The 23,587-nt window shown below is 45.9% G+C and overlaps 1 protein-coding gene across 1 annotated transcript in view; it reads right to left on the minus strand.

Annotated features, from left to right (window-relative positions):
• Positions 1–220: 220 nt before the first annotated feature.
• Positions 221–23,587, minus strand: part of cdh11 (cadherin 11, type 2, OB-cadherin (osteoblast)) — a 46,634-nt gene continuing 23,267 nt past the window's right edge. Inside the window, exons 2-12 of the mRNA XM_084682198.1 lie at positions 16,877–17,336; positions 15,652–15,946; positions 14,531–14,650; positions 13,379–13,546; positions 11,068–11,255; positions 7,567–7,820; positions 7,205–7,341; positions 6,298–6,419; positions 5,951–6,068; positions 2,548–2,799; positions 221–2,007 (exon numbers count right to left, since the gene is read on the minus strand). Of these exons, the coding sequence (XP_084538324.1) occupies positions 1,511–2,007; positions 2,548–2,799; positions 5,951–6,068; positions 6,298–6,419; positions 7,205–7,341; positions 7,567–7,820; positions 11,068–11,255; positions 13,379–13,546; positions 14,531–14,650; positions 15,652–15,946; positions 16,877–17,128 (2,403 nt within the window). The 5' untranslated portion in view covers positions 17,129–17,336 and the 3' untranslated portion in view covers positions 221–1,510. The remainder of the gene's footprint in view (positions 2,008–2,547; positions 2,800–5,950; positions 6,069–6,297; positions 6,420–7,204; positions 7,342–7,566; positions 7,821–11,067; positions 11,256–13,378; positions 13,547–14,530; positions 14,651–15,651; positions 15,947–16,876; positions 17,337–23,587) is intronic.

Here is a 23,587-nt window from a genome sequence, read left to right on the forward strand (position 1 = left end):
ACAATCTGATGAGATGGCTTGTCTTTGTTGAGTGTAGATCATCTTATATTTAGATTATTATAGTATTCTACACCAAAGTAACCTACTGTGATCCTCAGATCTGTTCTTGGTTTGTAGCATGTATAAAACACTATTTAACAGCATGGCCAACTAGATATCACTATAGAGAAGTTCTCACTACAGATTTATTAACACCATCAATCATTTTATAAAAAGAGCATTTATTTCAAAGTTTGTCGCTTCCTAGATTGAAGCACATAATAAAGCAACAATACAATGTTCATAAAATATAAGTGTGATGCTGTAACATTTTCTTACAGGTTGAAATACTGATATCTGCATGTATACTAAAATAAGAACTTTTAAAATTGTACAAATAGGTACCATAAAATCCACATAGAAATTAGGCGTCATTCACTGCGACAAGACAGATTGCTATTTTTCTCAACAAGGGAGAATAACATAAGCCAAAATAAAATAAAATGAGAAATAAGAAGAAACAAAAAATCAATAATAATAATAATAATAACAATAATAATACTAATAAAAAAGGAGATTTTACAAGAACCTATAGGCGCAGGTTTGATCCTCAAGAGACATATTTGCACATTGTACTGTACAGACGTTATATGGACTTTAGCTTGCTTTAGGATATATTTTCCAAGTTAAAAAAATGCACTGCGTTGCAAGAGTGTCCATTTAAGGCGTTTTTTGAGCTCACAGGTTTCTCATTGTGATTGATCATTGGTGAAATTGGGCAGGAAGAGGGGATTTCCTCGCTCTCTCCAGATTTGTGAAAAAAAAACTAAATACTGCCTCTTTTCTTGTCCAATCCATCTTCCTCAGGGAGTAAAAAAAGAGAATATCTATTTACCAAAGATACTCTGTTTCTAAGACGGAGGTGCTACAGGAGCCAACCAGTCTCAGTTAGTTGTTGTTCTCTTAAGTTTTTTTCTTATTTTTTTTTTTACATATAAGGCAACCAACAAGTCCTCTTGTGAGTGAGCTCATTCACAGTATGAACAATTCCATCTCTCTGTGAAGGACTTCCCAAACCCCATCAATCCTATTGTAACCTATACATGACAACTAAAGTGTAATACCAAGTGTTATTTGATCCATCACCACAAACATTATGCATGTGTTAATTCTCCACACACACACACACACCCACACACGCACACACACGCACACATACATACTTAGACCAGTACAACCCACAAAAGTGTCCATTTGTATTTTTTTATGTATTTTTTTTATATATACCTCTCACTTTCTCTCAGGACCATTTCGCAGACCTAAAATCAGGTATATAGTATACTGTAAGTATACTTCACACATACTTACAACAAAGTTTACTATAAATAGAACTTGTTGTATACTTATAGTAAACTTAAAGCGCCACACATCAGTCAGTGGAGAGTGAAATAGAGAGATGGCGCTCAAAAGAGAAGGAGGAGAGAAAGAGTTGGCTTGGAAACAAGGGTCGGGAGGGGGAGGAGGTCTTTTGTTAAGAATTGTCGTCGGCAGAGTCTTTGGTGCCGTAGAGGTCGGCCAGCTTCTTGAAGCGCGGGCCCCAGCTCTGGAGGTAGTCATAGTCCAGGTCTGAATCTGTGGTCACTGTTTCCAGGGAACTTAGCGACCCGGCGATGGAACCCCGCCCCTCATAGCCATAGATCTGGATAGAGTCGTAGGGCGGGGCGGTCGGGTCGCAGTCGGCATCCGCGATGCGTGTCTTGATGAAGTCGTCCACATCCACACTGTTGGCCATGGGACGGCTGCCGGGCCTCATGGGAAACTGTAACTCTGGCTTGATGTCCTTACGGGGCAGGAAGCCGTTGGCGCCGTCAGGGTTCTGGAGCGTGGCAATGTCGAAGGCCTCGGTGTCCTCTTCGCCACCTCCCTCGTCGTCGTAGGTGATGATATTCTCACGGATGTCCTCTTCCTCAAACACAATGAGAGGTTCCTTCTTCTGGCGTCGCAGCGCTACAAACAGGACCACAATCGCTGCAGGGAGACAGTGACACGGAAGTGTGTCAGTCAGACTAACATATTCTCAAAACTGGGAATCTACTGTAACTAAGAACCTCCCATTCAGAAAAATATAAAAATGTCTATGGATAGAAACACTAGGCTTCAGAGGAAAAATATGTTTTTCTCCACTTAGGGGTAAGGTAGTTGCTAAATATATAGTTAATATTTAATTAAGTGAAGAAAATTTGTAAAGCAAACACTTAACACCATTATTCTATTCCATAAATTAATCAACTCCTCTGTGACTTTTGGAAACGTGGAAACATTGGGTAAACATAAATTAGTGTAGAACATATGGCCTATACATTTTTGTTTTCTTTTGCGGGGGTATGCTCAATAAAAGCCTATTTAAGGCTTCTCAGTTTTGAATTTAGAAAATATCCTTACATAATTTCTCAGTCAGACAATGTCAAAAGAGACTTTTCCATCGGTGGGTAAGAAATTCATAAAATGTTACGCAAAATGTATAAAGTTGTAATATTGGGGTAGTGAACCATGAGTAGTCCTTCTCACCCAGTAGAATGACGATACAGGCCAGAATGGCGATGAGAGCTCCAGTACTGAGTCCAGCAGGAAGGATGTGAGGCTCCACATTGCAGGACAGGATGGTGTCCTTGCTGTCACAGCTGCACACGCGGATGGTCAGGGTGTTGGTGCTGCTCAAGGGGGGCATGCCGTTGTCGTTGATCTCAATAGGCAGGAAGTACACGTCCTGGGTCATCCTGCTGAACCCTTTCCGGGTCACGTATATGCTGGCTGTGCTATCTGTGAAGATGGAGGACAGTGGGGACTTATGAAACGAGATGTTGAAAGTGAATGACTTGCGTGAAATCCTAGCATGAAATCCTTTTTTGCATCCTAAAATACCTGACCAATGATCACACCTTCCCTAAGCACTCCATGTGGTGCCCTTCCAATGAGGGCAAGCAGAAGGAGAGACACACAAAGAGAAGAGCGTGACACTAAACTCTTGTTCTAAAAGGAGGTTTTTATCTGGTAGTGTACACGGTGCTTCACACAGCCCTGCTTCTAACTGAAGACTTTTACTTATCCAGGCAGTTCAGCAGGCAGTAGGAGGCAGACGTATAGCCCTGGAGGAAAGCAATGAGGCGCGAATCTCCCGATATTAAATTCATGTTTAATACTGTGAACATTTATCAGCTTCTGGAAGTGTAATCAAAGCTCCAGTGGAGGTAGCTGTATTGGTTTTATTTGAGACTGGAGGGATGCCAATGCTTTACCTCTCTTTTTTCCCCTCTGTCTCTCTCTCTCTCTCTCTCTCTCTCTCTCTCTCTCTCTCTCTCTCTCTCTCTGACTAGCTCTCTGCTTATCTTCTCGCCCTCTCTCTCCCCCCTTCCATTTCTCCCTCCCTTGACTCTGGTACAAGGTACAAGGTCGCAGTCAGGGCCGGAGATGGAGTGAGTTCATTTATGTGCCTGTGACTTACTCATTTCCACCCCCCCCCAAAAGCCCTCCTCCTCCTTGCTTTACCTTTGGCACCCCAGCCTTGCACTCTCTCTCCTTCACTCTCCAGAAACCTGAGGTCTCCTAATAGCCCAACTACTGTATGCTGCATGCGCCAAATGAAACTCCTGGATATACTCCTATCAATCCCGCCAATCTATTACACTTCTACATCATTCCCGGCCAGGGGGTTATCATCGCCCAGCAAAAGGATCGCTGTTGTGGCTACCGGCTGAAGCTACACACTGTCTGTAGCCGTTATGTCTTAAACTGTGTCGTTTCTTTATGAGATCTTTACAGGTGCTGTTTTTTTTGTTGACATGGCATTACCATGACAAAGCTATGTAGTATGTGTATCCTCTCAAGTCTAGCAAGTATATGTTAATGAGTTTTACCCACATTCATCCAGTCAGAATGCCCGTCAGAATGTTACAACTGCCTCTCAGTATAACATGCCAAATCGGTCTGTTTCAGAGCCATATCCAGAAGTGTGTGTCTCACAAAATAATAGTGATTGTAGTCACTTAAAGGAGCATTGCCAAAACAGTAGAAGATGCCTGTGCTCCTGTTTAAGCTACAATGTTCACCTGAAAGTATCCTGGGAGACAGACGTGATTCAAAGTCCTAACTGGAGCTTCTAAACAACAGGACTCTAACAAGCTTGTTTCCCTCATTAGAGTAGATCAAATGGACCAACTTGCCCTTTCTCAACGCCTCCCAATTTCTCAAACGCTCTCTACTCAACATAAAATATATATATATATATATATATATATATATATATATATATATAAAGCAGCAATTAACTAATTTGTATTCCCCTGTTCAGTATGCCTAACGCTTATGAGCCTGACAGTCCTAGTGATGACAGCCAAGACAGAGAGCAGCACTTGCTGATGTGAGTGTGTGATGCATCATTACAGCAGAGTAACAACTTTGAGTGCTATGACACTGCAGAACAACTGATGCCAGCCACTGAACGTCTCTGGAATTGTGATTCACACCGTGACGACGTAGTCCTCAAATGTCCCAGAAATATGCGGCTCTAATCAGAGCATGTTTCAACCCAGAGAGAGGCTTGTTTATGATGACGCGCTATTAGGAGAGTTAGAGGAGTCTGTCAACAAGGCTGATGGATGATGGCCATCCAGTGGACATGGCTAGGACAAAGGATGGTGGGATGATGGAGGGAAGGAGAAGGGGCTCAAGACAGAGAGATACCTCATGATCATTTCCCTGGATAGACAGCACATGGATATCATCCCTGGAAGGTGTCTCTGCTCTGTCAGAAACACAGTCCTCGGTAAATTCCTCCTCTCCACCAGCCACAACCTTATGGAGCCTCAAGTGAACTCTGAACCCAGAGCGGCATTCTACAACTCTCTGTTCAGACCTCTAACGCAACTACATGACAGCTAACAGGTACCGTATATACTGAACCTGCTCGCTCACTTGACATCACACCATCCCATTACAGTATATATATATATATATATATATATAATACAGGTGCTTCCCAACCAGCCAGCAGACCCCCTGGCAGAGTGAGCATCAGTGTGTGAGTGTGTGTTTGGGATAGAGAGTGGTCGCTGGACAGATGGAGAGTCATCTCCTCATCCGCCCGGAGGCCCCAGAGGCTGCCAGAGGAGAGTGGAGGAACTCTCCCCTTTCTTTTCTTTTCTTTTCGCTCTCTCTCTCTCTCTATCTCTCTCTCTATCTCTCTCTCTCTCTCTCTCTCTCTCTCTCTCCCTCCCCCCCCCCCTCTCTCTCTCTTTTGGTCTCTGCTGCAGTGTCATCTCATTCTACTTCCCCTCACCCTCTACCTAATTGCACAGTGGGATAGCAAGAGTTGCAGCTAATGAAATCACCAGCCTGAAAACTGATCCAGCAGGGCTTCGACACAGACGGAGAGGCTGTGAGGCCAAAGAGACACACCAGCCTAATGAATAGGGGAGGAGGCGACCGGAGGATGTGGGTGTGTGTGTGCGGGTGTGTGTGTGCACAGTATCGAATGTCTGTTTGTATGTGTGTGTTTGTGCAAGCCTCAGATGAAACGTCAGATCATGTCTACAGACACCTGCTAGATTATATTACATGCTCAAGTGGGTAAAAAAAGCCCATCTGGATCTGAAGTGAAGAGAACTGGTTTGATGTGGGGAGAAGAAACCCAGGTGATATACCCTGGCTCCTGTAGACTCATGGGATCAAACCAGCATCTGTTAGGACTGAAACCTAGCAGGCATTTGATCCCCTGACTGAAGCAGTGCTTGTCACTGTACTGACACCAGGTGTGTTTTTACCATCCGCCTGTCCCTTGCAGAGATGGGATAGAAGTTCCAAAGAAATGTGTGCTTTTATCCCGTTGACGAATAGGATGTACATGGTGTGGTGAACGATTGCCTTTGTGTGTGTTTGTGAGTGTGTGTTTATGTGTGCGGGGAAGGACACCCACCTCTGTTGTCTTTGAGGGAGAAGTTGTGGTTATTGACTGCCTCTGCAGCAAGGCTAAAGTGAAAGTGTTGCCTGTGAGCCATCTCGTCCTTGTCCACTGCACTCACTGTCTCAATCAGCTACAGAGCAGATAACACACACCTGGTTACACACCACTCTCACCACCATGTGAACTCCTACTCTCTCGCTCACACGGGCAAACGGTCACGTTCACACATCTCGGTCCATCTGTCGTATGCAGCACACTAATATGGTACAGAAAATCAAAGTATACCAGTTTTCAAACTCATGAGAAATGTTCATGTTTCACTGGAGGCTAGTGAATGTGTATGTCGAGGTGAGACTTACTTTGCCCGGAGTGACGTTCTCACACACCAGGACCTCGTTCTGGGTGGCAAACTCTGGGGCGTTGTCGTTTACGTCTTTGACTTTGATGTTGACACGGACTTTGGTATCTTGGTGATGTCCGCCTGGGCAAGCCAACAAACATAAAAAAGGACCATAAAGAAACAAACACATTAGCCTTTTAAGTGTATTGGCGCCTACACGTCGAGGTTTATGACGTTGTATACAGTTGAAAATGGCGGAAAGTAAAAGGAGACAAAATGGAGACAGTGGTTGAGCAGTGTGTGATTGGAATGCCAAACAACCCAGACCTGTTGACTGCACAGAAAACATCATGAATATTACAACAGAGCGGTTTGATCTCTTTTCCTGACATTCATTTTGTTTTCAATGCATGAATTGATTTTCACAACAGCCCTGGAATGTTACTGTGTCCACATACACTTAAAGACTAAAACTGAAAACCCACAAACTATGGAGTCATTTAGACAAAGAAAGACATAGCTGCAATCTCAAAGCTGTTTGGAACTAGTAATTTCTCCTCGGAGGGCCTCTCTGTGGTCATCGCTTCTGGAAACATCTGGCAGGCTGGCGTCTGCCGGCCCACAGAACCCTAGGGTGGAGCCCCAGGCTGGGACACAGTGGCTAGACGCCCAACCCTGGCCTCTCAGCTATTCAAAACCCAGGCCTTTCATTTCACCAAAGCTTGATTTAGTTAGTCCCCCATGTGTGCATTGTAGATGCTCAACTCACCATGCCTAGAGTGTTCAAACTAAGTATCCACTGAACCTAGCTCACACTACTCTACTCTGATATTTTACGTTTAATGTTTGCTGATAGTCAACCGTCGAGTGTGTACCATCTCTAGTTTTGTGTTGTCGGTTTGTTTGGTCCGTGGGTTAAGGCCTACCAATCTCTGTGGCACTGACAGAGATGTTGTGCCAGGCCTGGTTCTCCCGGTCCAGTGGTCTTGTGGTCCGAATCATACCGTCTTCCGGACTGATACTAAAGAACTGTTCCACATCCGTGTAGCGAGGAATCATGTATCTGTGAACAATTGTGAAAAAAATGGCCTTATTAATTCAATGATTGATTTAAATATCGAGCAGCTTGTCAAAGCATTGCGTGAGCTGTACACCAAAGCATTTTGAAGCAATCAGGGTTAATCGTTAATTCGTTTTTGTCCTGCCAAATATATTTACACAGGGAATACGGTTGATTTGATCTGCATCTGATTGACAATAAAAGCATTCCTGTTGCTCACTCGCGTACCTGACCGGGTTGTTTGCTACATCCGTGTCCTTGGCGTGCACGCGGCCCACCGCAGTGCCTTCCGGCGCATTCTCCTCCACCTCAAAGCTGTAGTTGGGCGCCATGAACACGGGAGGCTCATCTGCATCTTCCACCATGACCTTTACAGTCGCGCTGTCCTTGTAGGGACCCCAGGCTATGAAGCGAGGGTCAAGGTGTGTGTTGGACGCCTCCACTCTCAGTGTGTATGCCCTCTTTGATTCAAAATCCACCGGCTGCCAAGGAAGAGAGAGCAAGAGGAAGGTGTGGGAGGATGGTGGGGTTACACATCTACCAGAGGTATTGATTGGGAAATGAGCAATTCAATGGATGACCATCCTCTACATAAATGCATGAATGAATACTGATTTGCCAAATCAAGACAGTGGGTTTGAGAACCCGTTTAATTAGTTGGTGTACAACATTAACTCATAGCAAGGAAATTGGATTTCGGATCATAAAACATTTTCCTCCCCTCTGTGCTGTGGCATTACAAAGACTGTTCGCCTGTATAACAGTGAGATGCTAGAGGGCGCTGTTGCGACAGCATAGAGAACACCCTGTGCACGGTCAATGGAAGAGGGACATGCCACCAAGGCTTGTTTAGTTGAGTTCTTCTCAGAACATCCTTTATTAACTCCTTCCATCCATCCTAATAGCCATCACAAGTGTATTCAGTTGTACCGAAATCACACATTTAATCTGATAGACAATATTGCCACATGCAGTGGACACACACGGAGTCCTGACCCGGCCAGAGGGTCCAGAGGGGACCAATGTCATCTCTGACCGTGCCCCTCCTGGCCCCGCCCCTCCTATCCTCTCCATCTGTCTTGCTTCTGGACGACAATGCCTCAGACTCCATTCATCATCGCAACCAAAAGAGTTTGAACACTTTGTGACTTGAAGGACTTACTACACAGACATGCAATATCACAAACACACATGCAGTACATCCATAGCATACACCGACGTCCTAGCACATGCAGAACAATGTACACACACACAGGCAGGCTGTCTGTCTTGCAATTGATTTTCAGTTGCTTCGCTACGTCTGTTTTTCTCCCTTCAGTTTTTTGTTCTGCATTTCTTTAATTAAGCTGCCAACAGTGGAAACAAGCATGACCCAGTTCTTTCCTCTCACAGGTTGGATCTTACTGTCTCCTGACAACCTCCCTCCTTCCCCGCACACCTTCTCTCTCTCTCTCTCTCTCTCTCTCTCTCTCTCTCTCTCTCTCTCTCTCTCTCTCTCTCTCTCTCTCTCTCTCTCTCTCTCTCTCTTTCTCTCTCTCCCCTTATGCCTCGCTTTGTCTTCCTTCTCCCTGTCACGTGTTTCCCCCTTTCTCTCCTTTTTCGTCCCAACTCTGTCTCTCTCTCTCTCAACACCCCTTTCTTTTTTGGCACTTAATCATTTGCTAGCTGAAACTAATCAGTGGTAGATAATATTCACAATAATGCTGGGCCTCTCCTTAATATTCAGCATGCACCGTTAGCCTGCAGTTGAAACAGAATAGTTGATTAAAACCCCGGCTATTCCGTCAGTAATTTCGACTTTAATTTTGAACATGCTTTGAAGAGCCAAAGGTGATGATTTCCCAAGAGGTGTATCAGGCAGGCATTATGTTATTGAGTGGAGCAGTGTTGCATCAAACTGATTGTTGCCGGCAAGTTCTATTGTCTGTCTTTCTCCCTCCCTCCCTCCACCACCTGCCCCCCACCCCCTACCCATTCAGCCTTCTCACACAGGCTTCCCATCAGATGGGAATGTCTCTTGTGGGGGGCTGGTGTTTGACAGCACCGAGCACTGAGAACAATTACCCCCCCCCCCCCACCCCCCGTATACACACACAGACACACTTTAATCACCCCCGCGCTCTCACCCTTGCGTCAAACTATAATTTCCCTCTGATTCAATTCTTCACCTTTCCCAAGCCACGGTTTCCATTACCCTGCTTTGGTAACACTTATTGTGATTGTTGTGGCTCTGTTATGGAAATGAGTTGTGAGATGAGCTCAGCCGCCTGCCTGATCCCCGTGGATACGCGAGACCAGGGAGGACGATGTTTACACGGACATTTGATGCATTTCAATGGCCGCTGTTCTGGCTTACCTGGCATAATCCTCAGTCATGATTCATTGGGCAGCACATTATCCAAGTAACTACCCTTACCCGTGATAACACCCACACACGGACACAGAAAATACACACACTGAAATATTACACACACACACAGACACACACAGTGAGGTGTGACGTCCAAATTATCCATCTTAAATGAATAGTGATACATTGCAGCTGAGGCAGACTGTCAAGCAGCTCGTGGTCTAGTCATCATGATGGCAGAGAGCCCCCAGAGGTGGCAGAGTGTACTGCTGTGCAAGGTTGACCTCCCGAGGTCAGTGAATGTAGGCAGAATCTCAGGCCTGGAGCACAGCCAGCCGGAGCAGAACAGCTTGAATATGTGAGCAGAGAGAGAGAGAAAGAGAGAGAGAGAGAGAGAGAGAGAGAGAGAGAGAGAGTGTGAGAGAGAGAGAGAGAGAGAGAGAGAGAGAGAGAGAGAGAGAGAGAGAGAGAGAGAGAGACAGAGAGACAGAGAGACAGTGTGTGTGTGTGTGTGTGTGTGTGTGTCAGCAGAGCAGGGCCACTAGAAGCTGGCCCACAGTCACAGTGCAGAGATGAGCTCCCTTGCCCAGAGACCCAGCCATGAAAGTCAATGCTCATCCCAGACATGATAAGAAACTGAGGCAGTGTCATCGCAATCACAGAGCGGAACAGTGAAAAATCACTCTCCATCTATCCTCTTCCCTTTACTCCTCTCCTCCTTACTCCTCTCCTCTATCCTCTCCTCTTCTTTTCTCCTCTCCTAGCCTCTTCTTTCTCTTCTCTCCACCATTCCACTTGATCTGTCTCTCTCTCACTCTATTCCTCGGCTGCAGTCGCACACACACACACACACACACACACACACACACACACACACACACATACACATCTGTCTAGTTATTATGTTATTTCTTCTGCTGTCTTTCAGTGATTACATGCGCTTCTGCACATGTGATACACCCGCAATCCCTTCCACAATCAAACACATGCCTGTGTTCCAGTGAATCACACCTCCAAAAGAACAACACTGGGTGAGCTTCCCCTCCCAGTAATGTCGCACGCCTCAGACAGCGCCTACACCGTGACGGTAGGAAGGAACTTGAAGGCAGATGACCTCGTCCTCACACCATCTCCCACACAGCCTCCCTCCCTCCCTCCCTCCCTCCCTCCCTCCCTCCCTCCCTCCCTCCCTCCCTCCCTCCCTCCCTCCCTCCCTCCCTCCCTCCCTCCCTCCCTCCCTCCTTCCCTCCCTCCTTCCCTCCCTCCCTCCCTCCCTCCCTCCCTCCCTCCCTCCCTCCCTCCCTCCCTCCCTCCCTCCCTCCCTCCCTCCCTCCCACCCTCCCTCCCTCCCTCCCTCCCTCCCTCCCTCCCTCTCTCACCTTTTTCAGCTTAATCACTCCCTCGCGGCTCTGTGAATCAGTGGAGATCTCAAACACGCTCATGCCGTCGCCCTCCACCAGGCGGTACGTCACCAGGCCGTTCTCCCCCAGGTCGGGGTCCTTGGCTTTCAGACGGCCAACCTCCTCCCCTGGGACCTTGTCCTCGGACACAGACATGGTGTACACACCTGAAGAAAAAAAATGACACATCGTTAGTCAGACATAATCCAATCCGGTTAAGTATTACTGGTAATAAACTGTGGGGCTGAATTAAGGGGGGGGGGGGGGGGATTTGAGAGAGGAGGGGCCAGCATCTCTGGACAACAACATCCTCCATGAAAACATCAGGTTTTTAGGTTTATGATACCGTGTGTGGAGAACACAACTTCCTATGTTACATATCCTACAGCTTGACAAAGCTCAACTGGTTCATTCAGTGTTAGAGATGGTATGCCGACGTCCTGAAAGTCTTGATTTATAAAGAATGGCTTAGTAATACTCTCTTGCAGAGAAATCTTTGGAACAGTTCCTGTGAGGAGCGAGCACCTGTGGGCCTTTACAAAAGGACAAATTTACTTCTACAGCGTGAACCTGAATGCGTTTGTAGTAGCCTGTTTACGGAATGTGCGCCTGTGTGTGTCAATGTGTACTGTATGTGAGCGTATGTGTGGGTGTGTCAATTATTGTGTGGGTGTGTGCATGCAACCATGCTTGCCTGATTGTGGCTGCAGGGGTGCTGACACCTGCCTGTGATTGAAGCAAAGCACTAGCAGTGCATATGGTGTCCTACCAGTCTGCTCTGCCTTTTACGTATTAAGGGCCAAAAGCTTCAACTGAAATAAAATCTGACAGGGAAATGAGGCCTCTAACAGAGCGCTAACCTTGTAAAAGAGCTAGTACTTTCATCAGACTCCACAATGTAGTGTACGCCACCGTCTCGGTGTAAATACAGATCTTCCCAGATCTTTGTCTGAGTCTATAACCAGGTTTATGTTCAAGGTCCTATACAAGTGGGAAGGATGTCACTTCAAAAAGATGATGGCATTATGAAATGAAAAATGTCCTTATTCATACTCCTCCTTACTTGTTCATACTCCTCCTTACTTGAGTACTTCAATGTGCTATCGGAATGAAACAAAGTTGAAGTTAAAGTTTCTCAGACGATCCTTACTCGACCAATGACTATAGAGTACCTCTAATACTTGAATGTCCTATTTTCCCTCCAAGTGCACCAGTGCACCAGGGCTGCTGAACTGCAGCCAGAAGGCTTTCTGCTGAAAGCAGGAAAAAAAAAAAAAAAAAAAAAAAAACAGCATGGGGCTCTGAGGGATAAGGCCTTTGCCTTTCCTCGCCTCCACACACTAGGAGAAATGGGGAGAATTGATGTGGGCCATTTCCACTACACGAGAAGGATAAAATCTATGTGCTTAGCTTGCTGTTTAGAGCTGCACAACTCTGCCTCTGATTCCTACACCATCTCTCTCTCTCTCAGTCTCTTTCCTTCTCTCCCCCTCTCTCCCTCTTTCTCACTCTTAAATACCGACACAAACACTGTAAATATTTCACAACTTTTTATCGCTCACAAGATTGGCTGTCACTAGATCTCCCACGAGTGCAGTAAAATTGTTTAAAAATTAAGATTTAATATCATATCCGTAAATGTATATGATTATATATATATATATATATATATATATATATATATTTATATACAGATATATATATCTCTAACTTAATTATTACACAATTTTACTGCTTTAATTTAGTTTCTGCCTCCTGTTTAAGCATAATTTGACATGGTCTCCAGGGAGAATCTGCCTCGCCTATTTGACAAGTCAATGTTGTTGCGGCGCTGGGGGCTGGAGGAGTCGGGGTGGCTGGTGGGGTGGTGTAGGATGGGGGGAGGGGTGCTAGACTAGCTAAAAGCAGAGCTGTCCCCTCAGGAAGAACACGGCACACACCACGCTGACGCAAGCCCAGGCTCACGGTTGAAGGTACAGATTGAGAAGAAAGAGAAGGACAGACAGAGGGGGTGAAAGTCAAAGATAAAGCGAGAGAGCGAGAGGGAGAGAGGGAGACAAAGAGAGATTGAGAAAGAGAGAGAGAGAGAGAGAGAGAGAGAGAGGGGGAGGGAGGGAGAGAGAGAGAGAGAGAGAGAGAGAGAGAGAGAGAGAGAGAGAGAGAGAGAGTAGATAGGGAGGGATGAAAGAAGCGAGCGGGAGTAAGGGGGGCCACGCCATTAAACCTGACATGTAAGGAAGAGACAACAGAGAGTAAGTAAAAGAGGGAGAAGGCAGGAAGTCTGACTCACTCTGGGGGAACTTGGGTGGGTTATCATTCACGTCTGTCAGGGTGATTTTGACCTCGGTGGTCCCTGACAGTCCCCCCATGTGACCCCCCATGTCTTTGGCCTGGATGACCACATCGTACTCCTGACGTGCCTCGCGGTCCATGTTAGGCAGAGCAGTTCTGATTATACCTGTAAGAAAAAAATATATAAAATGCCATAAATTACAGGAAACATCACAAGGTGTGCCTTAATTTATACAAACAGACTGGGTTTCCTTTGGATATGCCCTGAGCCATCTATTACTAGTGAGAAGAAAAAAAAATACTGTTACGACATTATCCATTGATGAACAGATAAACTTTAAATTACATAAATTGTTGTCGTTATTAAAATTTTCAGGGCAACATACACGCCCAGAGGGAGAAGAAAGGCATTAGGGGACATCAGGCCTATGTGGAAACCCACAGTGACAGATGCCATGTCGCTGTCCATCAACACACCAGCTAATTAACCACATTTAGAGAGAGTGGAGTCAGGGGGAGGGGGTGGCATGCTAACACCAAGCTAGCACTGATCAGAAAAAGAAAAAAAAAAACATCCTAGCTTGTGAAAATGTGAAGTGCTTGTTCTCTGCTCTCTCTCTCCTTTTTTTTTTGAATCCTTGATTCCCACCCCTCTTTTTCTGAAAGCTAACTGGCAGTGTTAGCATCACATGAGAATATGACAAGGAGAGGGGTTCTCCTGTGATATTTAGCTGCGCTTGTGCATGAAACGCAGATAAGCTCAAAACAAATTAGAAATGTAAGCATTGGACAGGATCCAGTCAAATATACAGCTTTGGTTTATGAGTAGGATTTTCTCTCTCTCTTCTACTCAGACTCTCAATCTCTCTCCTCCCATTTTCTCTGTTCTCTCTTTGGCTGTCGATGCTCGGGTTCCCATGATGCACTGTGTTGAACCAGGATATTGCCTCTGATCTGGCGGTGAGTCACGTCTGTTTGGCAGAGGCCAGGTACACACAGACTCTGCCTTGGACATACGCCATGGCACTGCAGGGCTGGCCCACACTAAAACTCCCTAGCAGCACTGCAGCCCAGAACACAGGGAAGGCCACCGTGGGTAGATAGGCCGACATACGTGGTTATTAGTTAGTCCTATTCTCGTGTCACTTACCGGTCTGAGGTTCCACTGAGAAGTAGGGCTGCCCCTGAAGGATGCTGTACACCAGCCTGGCACTGTTGCCATAGGTGGGGTCATCGGCGTCTGTGGCTGTCACCTGCATCACAGACGTACCTGGGGGAGGAGGACGCGAGGCATGAGCCAGACGCCGAGACAAGATGTGACAAAATATCTTAAGATTCCACATTCAGATTTATCAATACCAGTTGTTAAAAGAAAATCTTTTAATATCGTATTTGATATGGTCCAGTAGTGTCTACAGTAGCTATATTCTGCTCTGAGTATTTCTCTAGTGTAACCTTCAATTCATAATGAGTAGCATGTTCAGTTAAGGTCATCTTCCTGAAGCAACCTGCAGATAACCTAACTATGTATGCAAATTACAGAAAGCCTAGCTAGTTCACCACACTGTCACAGAGGAACCAGGCCTCGTGGGCCATTGTCTCTGAGTGCATTAGGGTCCAGTCTGGACTAGTATCTAGGCAAAATCCCTATTCAGGCTGTCAGTCGGTGAAATCTCAGGATAACAGATCGTCACTGTCTGGGCAGCATTAAGGATGATGTATTACAGTGTTGCACAACACTCAAACAAAGAAACACACATACACACACACACACACACAAATAAACAAACAACCACACATACATCACACACACACACACACACAGACACACACACATTTGGCAACGCAAAAAAAAAGAAGCAAAGCAACAACAACAACAGCAGCAGCATTAGAAAGACTGCAACACTTCCGCCTAGACTCCTGAGAGTCAGATATCTGTCATTTTGAATAATTCATGGAGAACAAGCTCACACTTTACCTCGATCAATGACATGAGCAGTTCCCATGATCACTCAAAAATATGACTCTTCTGAAGTACTGAAGAGAACAGCAATGACTAATTTGAATGGAAATCAATAGCTTCAACTTTACTATTGCTGGCGAGAGGAAATTAGGGTTTTCATCATTCAGGGTCGCTGTGGTCATTGATCAGTTCCACCGAGGAACCAATTCACAGATGAGGACGGGCTTGGAAAGATACGGACACTTAGCTAACTGATGCTAAGCGCCAGAGGGCATAGCAAACCCAGCCCTTCCCTGCCCTGCACTCACCGACATTCGACATCTCAGGCACCCTGGCGTAGTAGGGTCCGTGGAGGAACTCTGGGGGGTTGTCGTTGATGTCCTGGACCTTGACGATGAACTCGGAGGGAGGCTCCAGGGGCTTGTTGGTGTCGCGATCCACAGCCTGGGCCGTCAGAGTGTACTGGGCTTGCTCTTCCCGATCCAGGGTCTTGGTGGCGTGAATGTTGCCTGTCTTGTCATCAATGACAAAAATGGTCCCTGCTCCTTCGCCTGAGAGGATGTATTTGATGTTGCCTTTCCCCGAGTCCACGTCCGAGTGGAGCTGGAAGCACAAGGACACAAAGGTGATTCACGTGTTCATTGATCGATTTGGTATGATTGGTTGTCCTCATTTTGGATTGGAAGATAGATGATATGATATACTGTCCGGCAGGTTGCAGTGCTATAATATTGCACTCTTTTCATGAGATACTGTTAAGGGAAACATGCGCAGCTTAGAAAAGGTTGTTTGCTGATTAATATCATCACTCATATGTTGACCTTTAGAGTGTGATAAAAATGGCCATCTTGAACCAGGGTTTTTTCCAGGCCGATAATAAGAACATGAGCCGATCTGGACGAATTAGCAAGGCAAGGTCTGGTCCCTATTGATAATCATCATTTCTGTGGTCCTGTGAAATGCCCTGTTCCCTGATGTCAGTGTCTTTGGGGGGAATCTTTGTTATTAAAAGGGAAATCCAATTTATAACATTTAATCAAGAGGCTCGCTGATTGCTTTTGTGTAACAAATGGAGGATATATGAGGGACTGGTAGTAATGAAAAGTCTGCGACTTTGGACTTAGCGGTCAATGGAGTTGGAAGAAAACAAAGATAGGGTTATCAAGGAATGGATGAGAGAAGGAAGAGAGAGAAACTGGAAGAAGAGAGGCTGAGAGCAGAGACGATAGGCAGAGGGGAGAGTGGGGAGGAGAGGAAAAGAGAGGGGGAGAGGGGAGGAGAGGAAAAGAGAGCGGGAGAGGGGAGAGTGGGAGAGGGAGGGGGATTTAGAATTAGCAAAAGTTGGGAGAGAAGGGCAGTGGAGAAAGATTTTGTTGTCATTTTGGAAAGGCCCTACAGGGATAGTTTCAGCATCAATCAGTCAATGATCAATTTACCGATCTCTAATTCCAATCCCTTAATGGGGATAGCATTGCATATATCGAAAACAGTTTCACTCAACCAAACACAGTGGCAAACAAAACATGTCCTTACCCTGCCCACGAGTACAGGGTCAGGTCCAGTGTACTCTTCAATGACAAAAAACTGGTTCCACACCCATCCTCTCTTGGAGCGGTGAAGCACCTGGCCCTCCTTGCCCCTCTCTCTGTGTCTGTGGAGCGACAGCCTCCGCCTGTGGCTGTGCTCGCGTTCCCGGGGGGCGGAGCTCGCTTCAGTGGCGAAGCTGCACAGCAGCGCCCCGCCCAGGCACAACAGGAACACCCGCAGGCCCTGTCCCTCCCACATCCTGCTGACTGACCAACTGGCACTCTTCACTCTTCCTCTTCAGAGTGGAGTCCCCTGGAGAGGATCCTGGGTTCTTTACTTTGCTTGCTCGTTCGCTCGCGTGTCCGTTTTTGGACCCCAAATCCTCACCACCAGATGATTTGGTTTCTGTTGTCACTCATCACAACCTCCTTCTCTTGTTCTCTCTTCCTTCCACTCCAAAGAACTCCTGAAACCAACAGAAAAGAGACACATTGTTAATCCCAGACAACAAGAACAGCACAATTGTGGGGAGTAGTTAACAGGGCGATGTCATGACACGACACATGTTTTGATTCAGTTTAATTTGGACTCTTGGTCCTACAAACTGAAAATATATTCATTTGTTTCGACCATCTGCATAGTGTTCTAATTAATTGGCAGGGTCTGTAAACTCATTAGAGTTTATTAAATTAGACTTCAACCCAATGGTTGTTCTCCATTTAAAGAGCTTCCTATTTAGAAACAGCTCAACAGGACCACTGGAATACAATTCAAGATGAAGTGCATATTTCTCCTTTGCTGACCACAAACTAAAGGCAACAACATGCGGAAAGAGATCAAAAACAGATAGCAGACGGTTCTCTTCAGCCTATCTCCTTTCAATGCTGGCCCAATCCGGAGAGATAAGTTAGCAGGTCTGATCACCTGGGAATGATGTGACGGTACAAATCCTACAATTAACCAGATGATGAGGTGTTGCTGCCAGTTGTGTGATTGGCTTTCATCACTTCCTGCTTGGTCGGCCATGGACAGACAGGGGAACAAATAGGCCTTGGGGGGATTTTCTCATCCACTGAGCCGCTAACAACCTTCAGCTTTCACTAGCTCCCCAAAACCACCACCCCGATTAAGCTTTAACACATCCTGGGTAAGGCCCATCTCTCTGTCTGCCTGTCTTCTATCTCTATATATTGCTCTTTCACTCTCTCTGTCGGTCTTAGGATCTTTCTCCCTTAGAAAGCATCTAAACACCCATCCAGCTAAGGGGGGGGGGGGGGGGTGAGAAGCTGGTGGGTGGGATTGAGAGAGAAAAAATAAAACTAATCCTGAGCTTGTGTGTGAGAGCTCATAAATAAGGGCCAAATAAAGTGCATCCAGCAGTGAAGTAGAGGAATGGGTGCTCTAACTCTGAACGGGCCTCCCTCCTGTCAGTGCCCATAATGAACGGCTGATAGCGCTTCATGCTTCCAACTGTCTAGGTTGTAAATTGGCAGTCCACTTGCGGGGAAAAGAAGACATTTCATGCTTTTTCTCACGTATTGACTGGACAGCAAAATGTCAAGCAAGCCTTAGCACTCACTTCTGTGATGTGCAGCATGGAAGGGATTCCATTTCTTCCAAACAGGCATGGAAATGGCCAATAAAGATGTAAATGTTGGATAGTAATACCAACGGCAAAATGTAAACTATTATTTGGGTATGTGATTACTTGGCCGTTTAACAGGTGTGTAAATGGTGTTAATTAAAGTCCCGCTGCATCCCTGTCATCCCAATCTCATTGCATCAGTCGTCTCCAGGCACGTCCAGTTTAGAGTGCCATGTCTCACGCATCCCCCGTTAACATGTATGCTCAGACAGCAACCCAATATGGCTAAATAGTGCAGAGGTCATAAAAGGACAGATTACATAGGTCCATATATTCTCTGCCTATTGATGGATTAAATAGGAAATCGGTTTGACCTTTCTGTCTATTTGCCAGGCTTGGGTACCTGTACTTCTTATGAGTCCATACTTTGATTTCCAAAATGCATTTATGTGTGTCAAAGGCCAGGTGCAGCTGGGACTCCAGTCCTTGATTCATAGACGTCATAGACATAAAGCTTAGATTTGTTTGATGATGAAATGCCTTCCCTGACATACGGATTTCTGGGTACTTCTCTTTGATATTGCACTATAAGGATTCACCAACTTGACTTACAAGTTGACTAAAACTCTTGGGGTGAAAACAAATCTGTGAAAAAGGCACAGTATTGGGGAAGGGTTTAAGAGGTAAGTGGGTGTTGTGAAGATTGTGTTACCAAAACAAGATCAATGTTCTGAACAACATCAGCTTACCCCTGAATAGCCCAACATCCTCCATACCAAGTTCAGTTGGTAAAACATTTGAAAAACTAGAAACTTGTCAAAAAAAGACTAGAGCCTGTCCCAGGTACTCATCATCAATCTAAATGTGTCTGTGTCTGGCCTCCATTCATATTAAGTGTGTTCGCTTAAGCAGACAGACTTCACCTCCAACCTCTCCAGTATTCTTTTGTACAGTGGTGGAGTAATGCCGGGAGTCACAAAGCATGATGTTGGTGGATGGACGGCTATGTACTCAAGATGCATCTGTATGGAGCAACACTGAGACTGACTAAGCTGGAACACTGTGTTAATAGCACTTACATGGAAATCGACACAGCAGAATCTGTCGACGAGCCATCGCTTTAGGCACTGTGGCCTACTATTAGTGGGTATAATTACTTGTGCTATCCAGAACCAACAGGTCTAAATTGTACAGTGCAATAAGGGGGCTCCATGCAAACCAGCAGAAGTTGAGGTCTGAGATATGATCAGATCTGACAGAGAAAATAAAGTAGCGCCCCTGGTCTCTTTTTCCTGGCCTGTAAAGCTTAATAGCGGCCAATGAGCTGGCACCATCCGGAGAAAAGATACAGAGACATCAATTCAGCATAGAAATATCTCTACCCCTCTCTGTATTGTTCTCTGCAGCCTCAAGGCTACCATTCCCAGTCCAGCTTCTCAATGACAAAAAGCGCATTATTAACTTCACCAAATTAGGGGTCTTGTACACAAAATCCTCCCTCTTTTACAGGGGAACTCCCAAACCAGTCTGCTTTCATTGAGTGGAGAATCCTTGCATGAGATAACTGTCACAAATAATCACAATCATCGAAAGACAGGTCATTAAGCAAGGCATCATTTCAGCCTTCGCTCATTAGAAATCAGAGAGAAATATCCTTTTAAATTATATTTTCATTCAGCAGGGCGGGGGGGGGGGGGGGGGTGGGCACAGGGAGAACGATAGAGGCTGGGTGAGAGTGGGAGCGTGAAGCAGCCAGCTGGGCTGATGTCAGGAAAGCTCGTCTCTGCTCTCTGACGGAGGCTGGTTTGGGTTTTATCGTGCGAGGAAGACGTGTTTCCTCTAGCGCAGGTCATCAGCAGGAAGCACCATTTGTTGCCTGTGGTTATCAACAGTGATCATCTTTGAACCAAAACAGACTCAATCGGAGCACTTTGGTCGCCTACACTTTGTAGAACTGCAGCTTATAAATCTGCGGCTTCATCTTTCCATGTTCACGGGTCTCAGCTTTACCGATTCCCTTTAAAATACGCAGAAGTAAAAACATAAGGTCACTAAAAAAGGGGTCTTCAACGCTTCGGATACACCTACTCTTTTCTCCTCTCTCTCTCTCGCTCTCTCTTTCTCTTGCTTTCTTTCTCGCTCTCTCTCTCTCGCTGTCTCGCTCATTCTCTCTCTCAAAGTCCAGTCACATACGTTTGGTTGGAGCAGGTCTAGAGCAATAAAGGTGATTCATGTCTGAGTAGATTTGATGTATGCCCCTGTCTCCCAGAACCCTGTAGGCCCTGTCGACTTTTCTCACTGTGCAAGTGTATGTGTGTATGTGTGTTTGTCTGTACTTGTGCGTGTATGTGTGTTTTGGTGTGTGTGTTTGCGAGTGTGTGTGTGGGTGAGCATGTTTAGTTATTGTGGGACTGTTATCACAGTGTGTGTGTGTGTGTGTGTGAGAGAGAGAGAGAGAGAGAGAGAGAGAGAGAGAGAGAGAGAGAGAGAGAGAGAGAGAGAGAGAGAGAGAGAGAGAGAGAGAGAGAGTAGCTTTGGTAAAGCGATACAGATGGACTAGCAACAGCAGCCGCAGCTTTGGAATTAATTTTCAGTGTGCTGTAGCCTCTTCCTGCTTCGTGACCGGCTTTGAAGCACTTACTGAGGTGCTGGAGGAGGGTGGAAGAGGCTTTGGGTTTACTCTGCAGCTGGAGGGGATGGCAGAGACATAGACAGAGCGGTTGGATTCCTGATATGTGACTGGTTCTTAGCTTTGTGTCTTAGATTTGCATTCAACGGTGCAACAAACAAAGGATGGTTTGAATTATATTTTAACAGTACTGAAAGATTATTGAGGAAAAACAAATACCAGGTTGAAGAAACACACAATTATTTCGATTGACATTGTTACACTGAACTTGAACATGGTAAACGTTCCTTTGGTAGATGGGTTCAAACGTACACTTGAGCTCAGGGTAGACCACCGTGCTTTACTGTAAGTCGGAGCTTTGATGCAAAAATAAGGTGCGTTCTGAGAACTGCTTCTCTACCGCACTGCTCTGCTGTTCCACGCCTGACCTCTGATCTTTACCAGAGGCGATGGTGTCTATTGAGTTTCTAACACACAAATACACACTCATAGATCTTTGTTTGGATTGAAAAACAGATGAATAAGACCACAGCTGCAACCAGGATGGGAAAAGAAACATTTCAAGGTCAAGTGATGAAGACTTTAAGCTCGCACAGCACTCGTAGCCCTCAGTACATGCTGTTCCTCACACTGCCAGGTAATTGCTCCCCTTCTCCTGCTGAACACTGCCTCCTCTCAAATAAACAAGCTACCTTTTTCTCTTTGTGCTACATTTGTGGTGAGGGAACAACCAGCAAGACAACACAGGACACCTTGTGGCTTCTGGTTTAGATTCACTCGGTCTCATACTCTACAGCTGGAAATCTTCGACCACTTGCCCTGAGGCTAATAAAGAAATCTGACAACAGCTCAAGCGTCCGCCTTGGGGGTGTCGACATGGTGATTATCTACAAACCGCTGATGATTTGTAAGCCTACTGTTAAGAATCGCGTGGCGTTGAATATGTGGTACATCTTTCAGAACAACATTGCAGCGCTCGGCAGGGAGTCCACCGATCTGTAAGAGCAGATATGGGGAGGCTAAACCCTGCGGAAATGCTTATACTTGATATGGCCACATGGAGAAAGCCTTTGAAGCTGTGTGGAGAGAGAGTGGTTTTTGGTTTCTTGTTACTGCATACTGCTTCCTGTGGCCTTTTAATAGCAAAAAAAAGACAAAGCGCAAGAAAGGAGAGGAGCTGTAAAAAGAGGAAAGCAAACGATTTTGCGCACCGGGCGAAACCTGACTCTTAATTGCCATTCAATTACGAAGACTAATCGGTGTAGGTGTTTCACCAACAGACTGCGTCTGTCTGGCTCTCAAGCCGCTCCGCCGCAGAGCCAAGCATCTACAGGTGAGTGATGCTCGCACTCTGATCAGCCTCGGTAATGAATATGCTAATTACATCATCCATCCCTTTGATGCTGCAGCCACAGGTATGGCAGGGAGGATGGGTGAACACAGCAGCAAATGCAGCTAATGGTACGAATCTCACTTCCTGTGAGTGGTGCTGCATTGTTTGAGAGAGAGTTGGTGCGGATGACACCACGAGGTCAGGACAGGACGGAAGGAGAGAGAGGATGGAGGGAGGGAGAAGGAAAGAGAGATAGAGTATGTAGAGAAGTAGGCGGCAAGATCAGAGAAGACCCGATCTGACACCGATGATATTTACAAATGGCCCTGGGCCGAATCATTCTCTCTATATCTCTCTGTCTCTGTCGTTATACACGTCTCACTCTCTTCCTGTGTCTCCCTCGCTCCCTCTTTCACGGTTACATTCTCTCGCTCCATCCATTTCCTCTCCCTCCGTCGGTCGCTCGAGTAGTGAGCTCGGCTCAGCTGAGGCCTTACACGCCCTTGGAGTTGAAAGGTTTATGACAGAGTATCACTTTACTGAGGCACCTATGGCTCAGCATTACGGTTAGGTTACCTTGAACCATGTGAAGGTCAGAGTTCTGAGACGCCAGAGGCGGAGAGGTGGACTGAGGTGTATGGAGAGGTGGACTTGGCCAAAGCAGACTGAGAGGACATGGGAGGTGGGATGATGAGGCAGATAGAATGGGATGCATCGGTCACTCATTATGAATATGGAGACATGGGGCCAATAAGTATGTGTGCAGGTGTCTGTGTGTGTGGTGGTGTTTGTTGGTGTGTCTCTCTTTGTGTGTGGATAAATGGGTGCCAGAGGTAGGAGATTGCCGATCCCTCTTAAGCCATTACACAGAGTCAAGTACTAATTATGACCCAGAAGGACCTAGCTCTTCCTGTTTACATACTGCTGGTCCTTAACATTATTCATCCACACACACAGGCCATGATATGGCTGTGTATGCATGGAGGAGCATACCTGAGCATTCATCACACTTAGATGCTTTAGTCCAGGTCACTGACCTCAGGAACCATATATGTTACTTTAATATCTACAATTGAACAGATGGCATGCCATGGTAATTATAGAAATATGGTAAGAAATAATAATAAGTATGATCGTATCATTCACCAGCACAGTCATTGGCACAAAAAG

This window comes from Hypomesus nipponensis, chromosome 19 (assembly GCF_054491055.1).
Source record: "Hypomesus nipponensis isolate SF chromosome 19, ASM5449105v1, whole genome shotgun sequence".
Classification (NCBI taxonomy): domain Eukaryota; kingdom Metazoa; phylum Chordata; class Actinopteri; order Osmeriformes; family Osmeridae; genus Hypomesus; species Hypomesus nipponensis.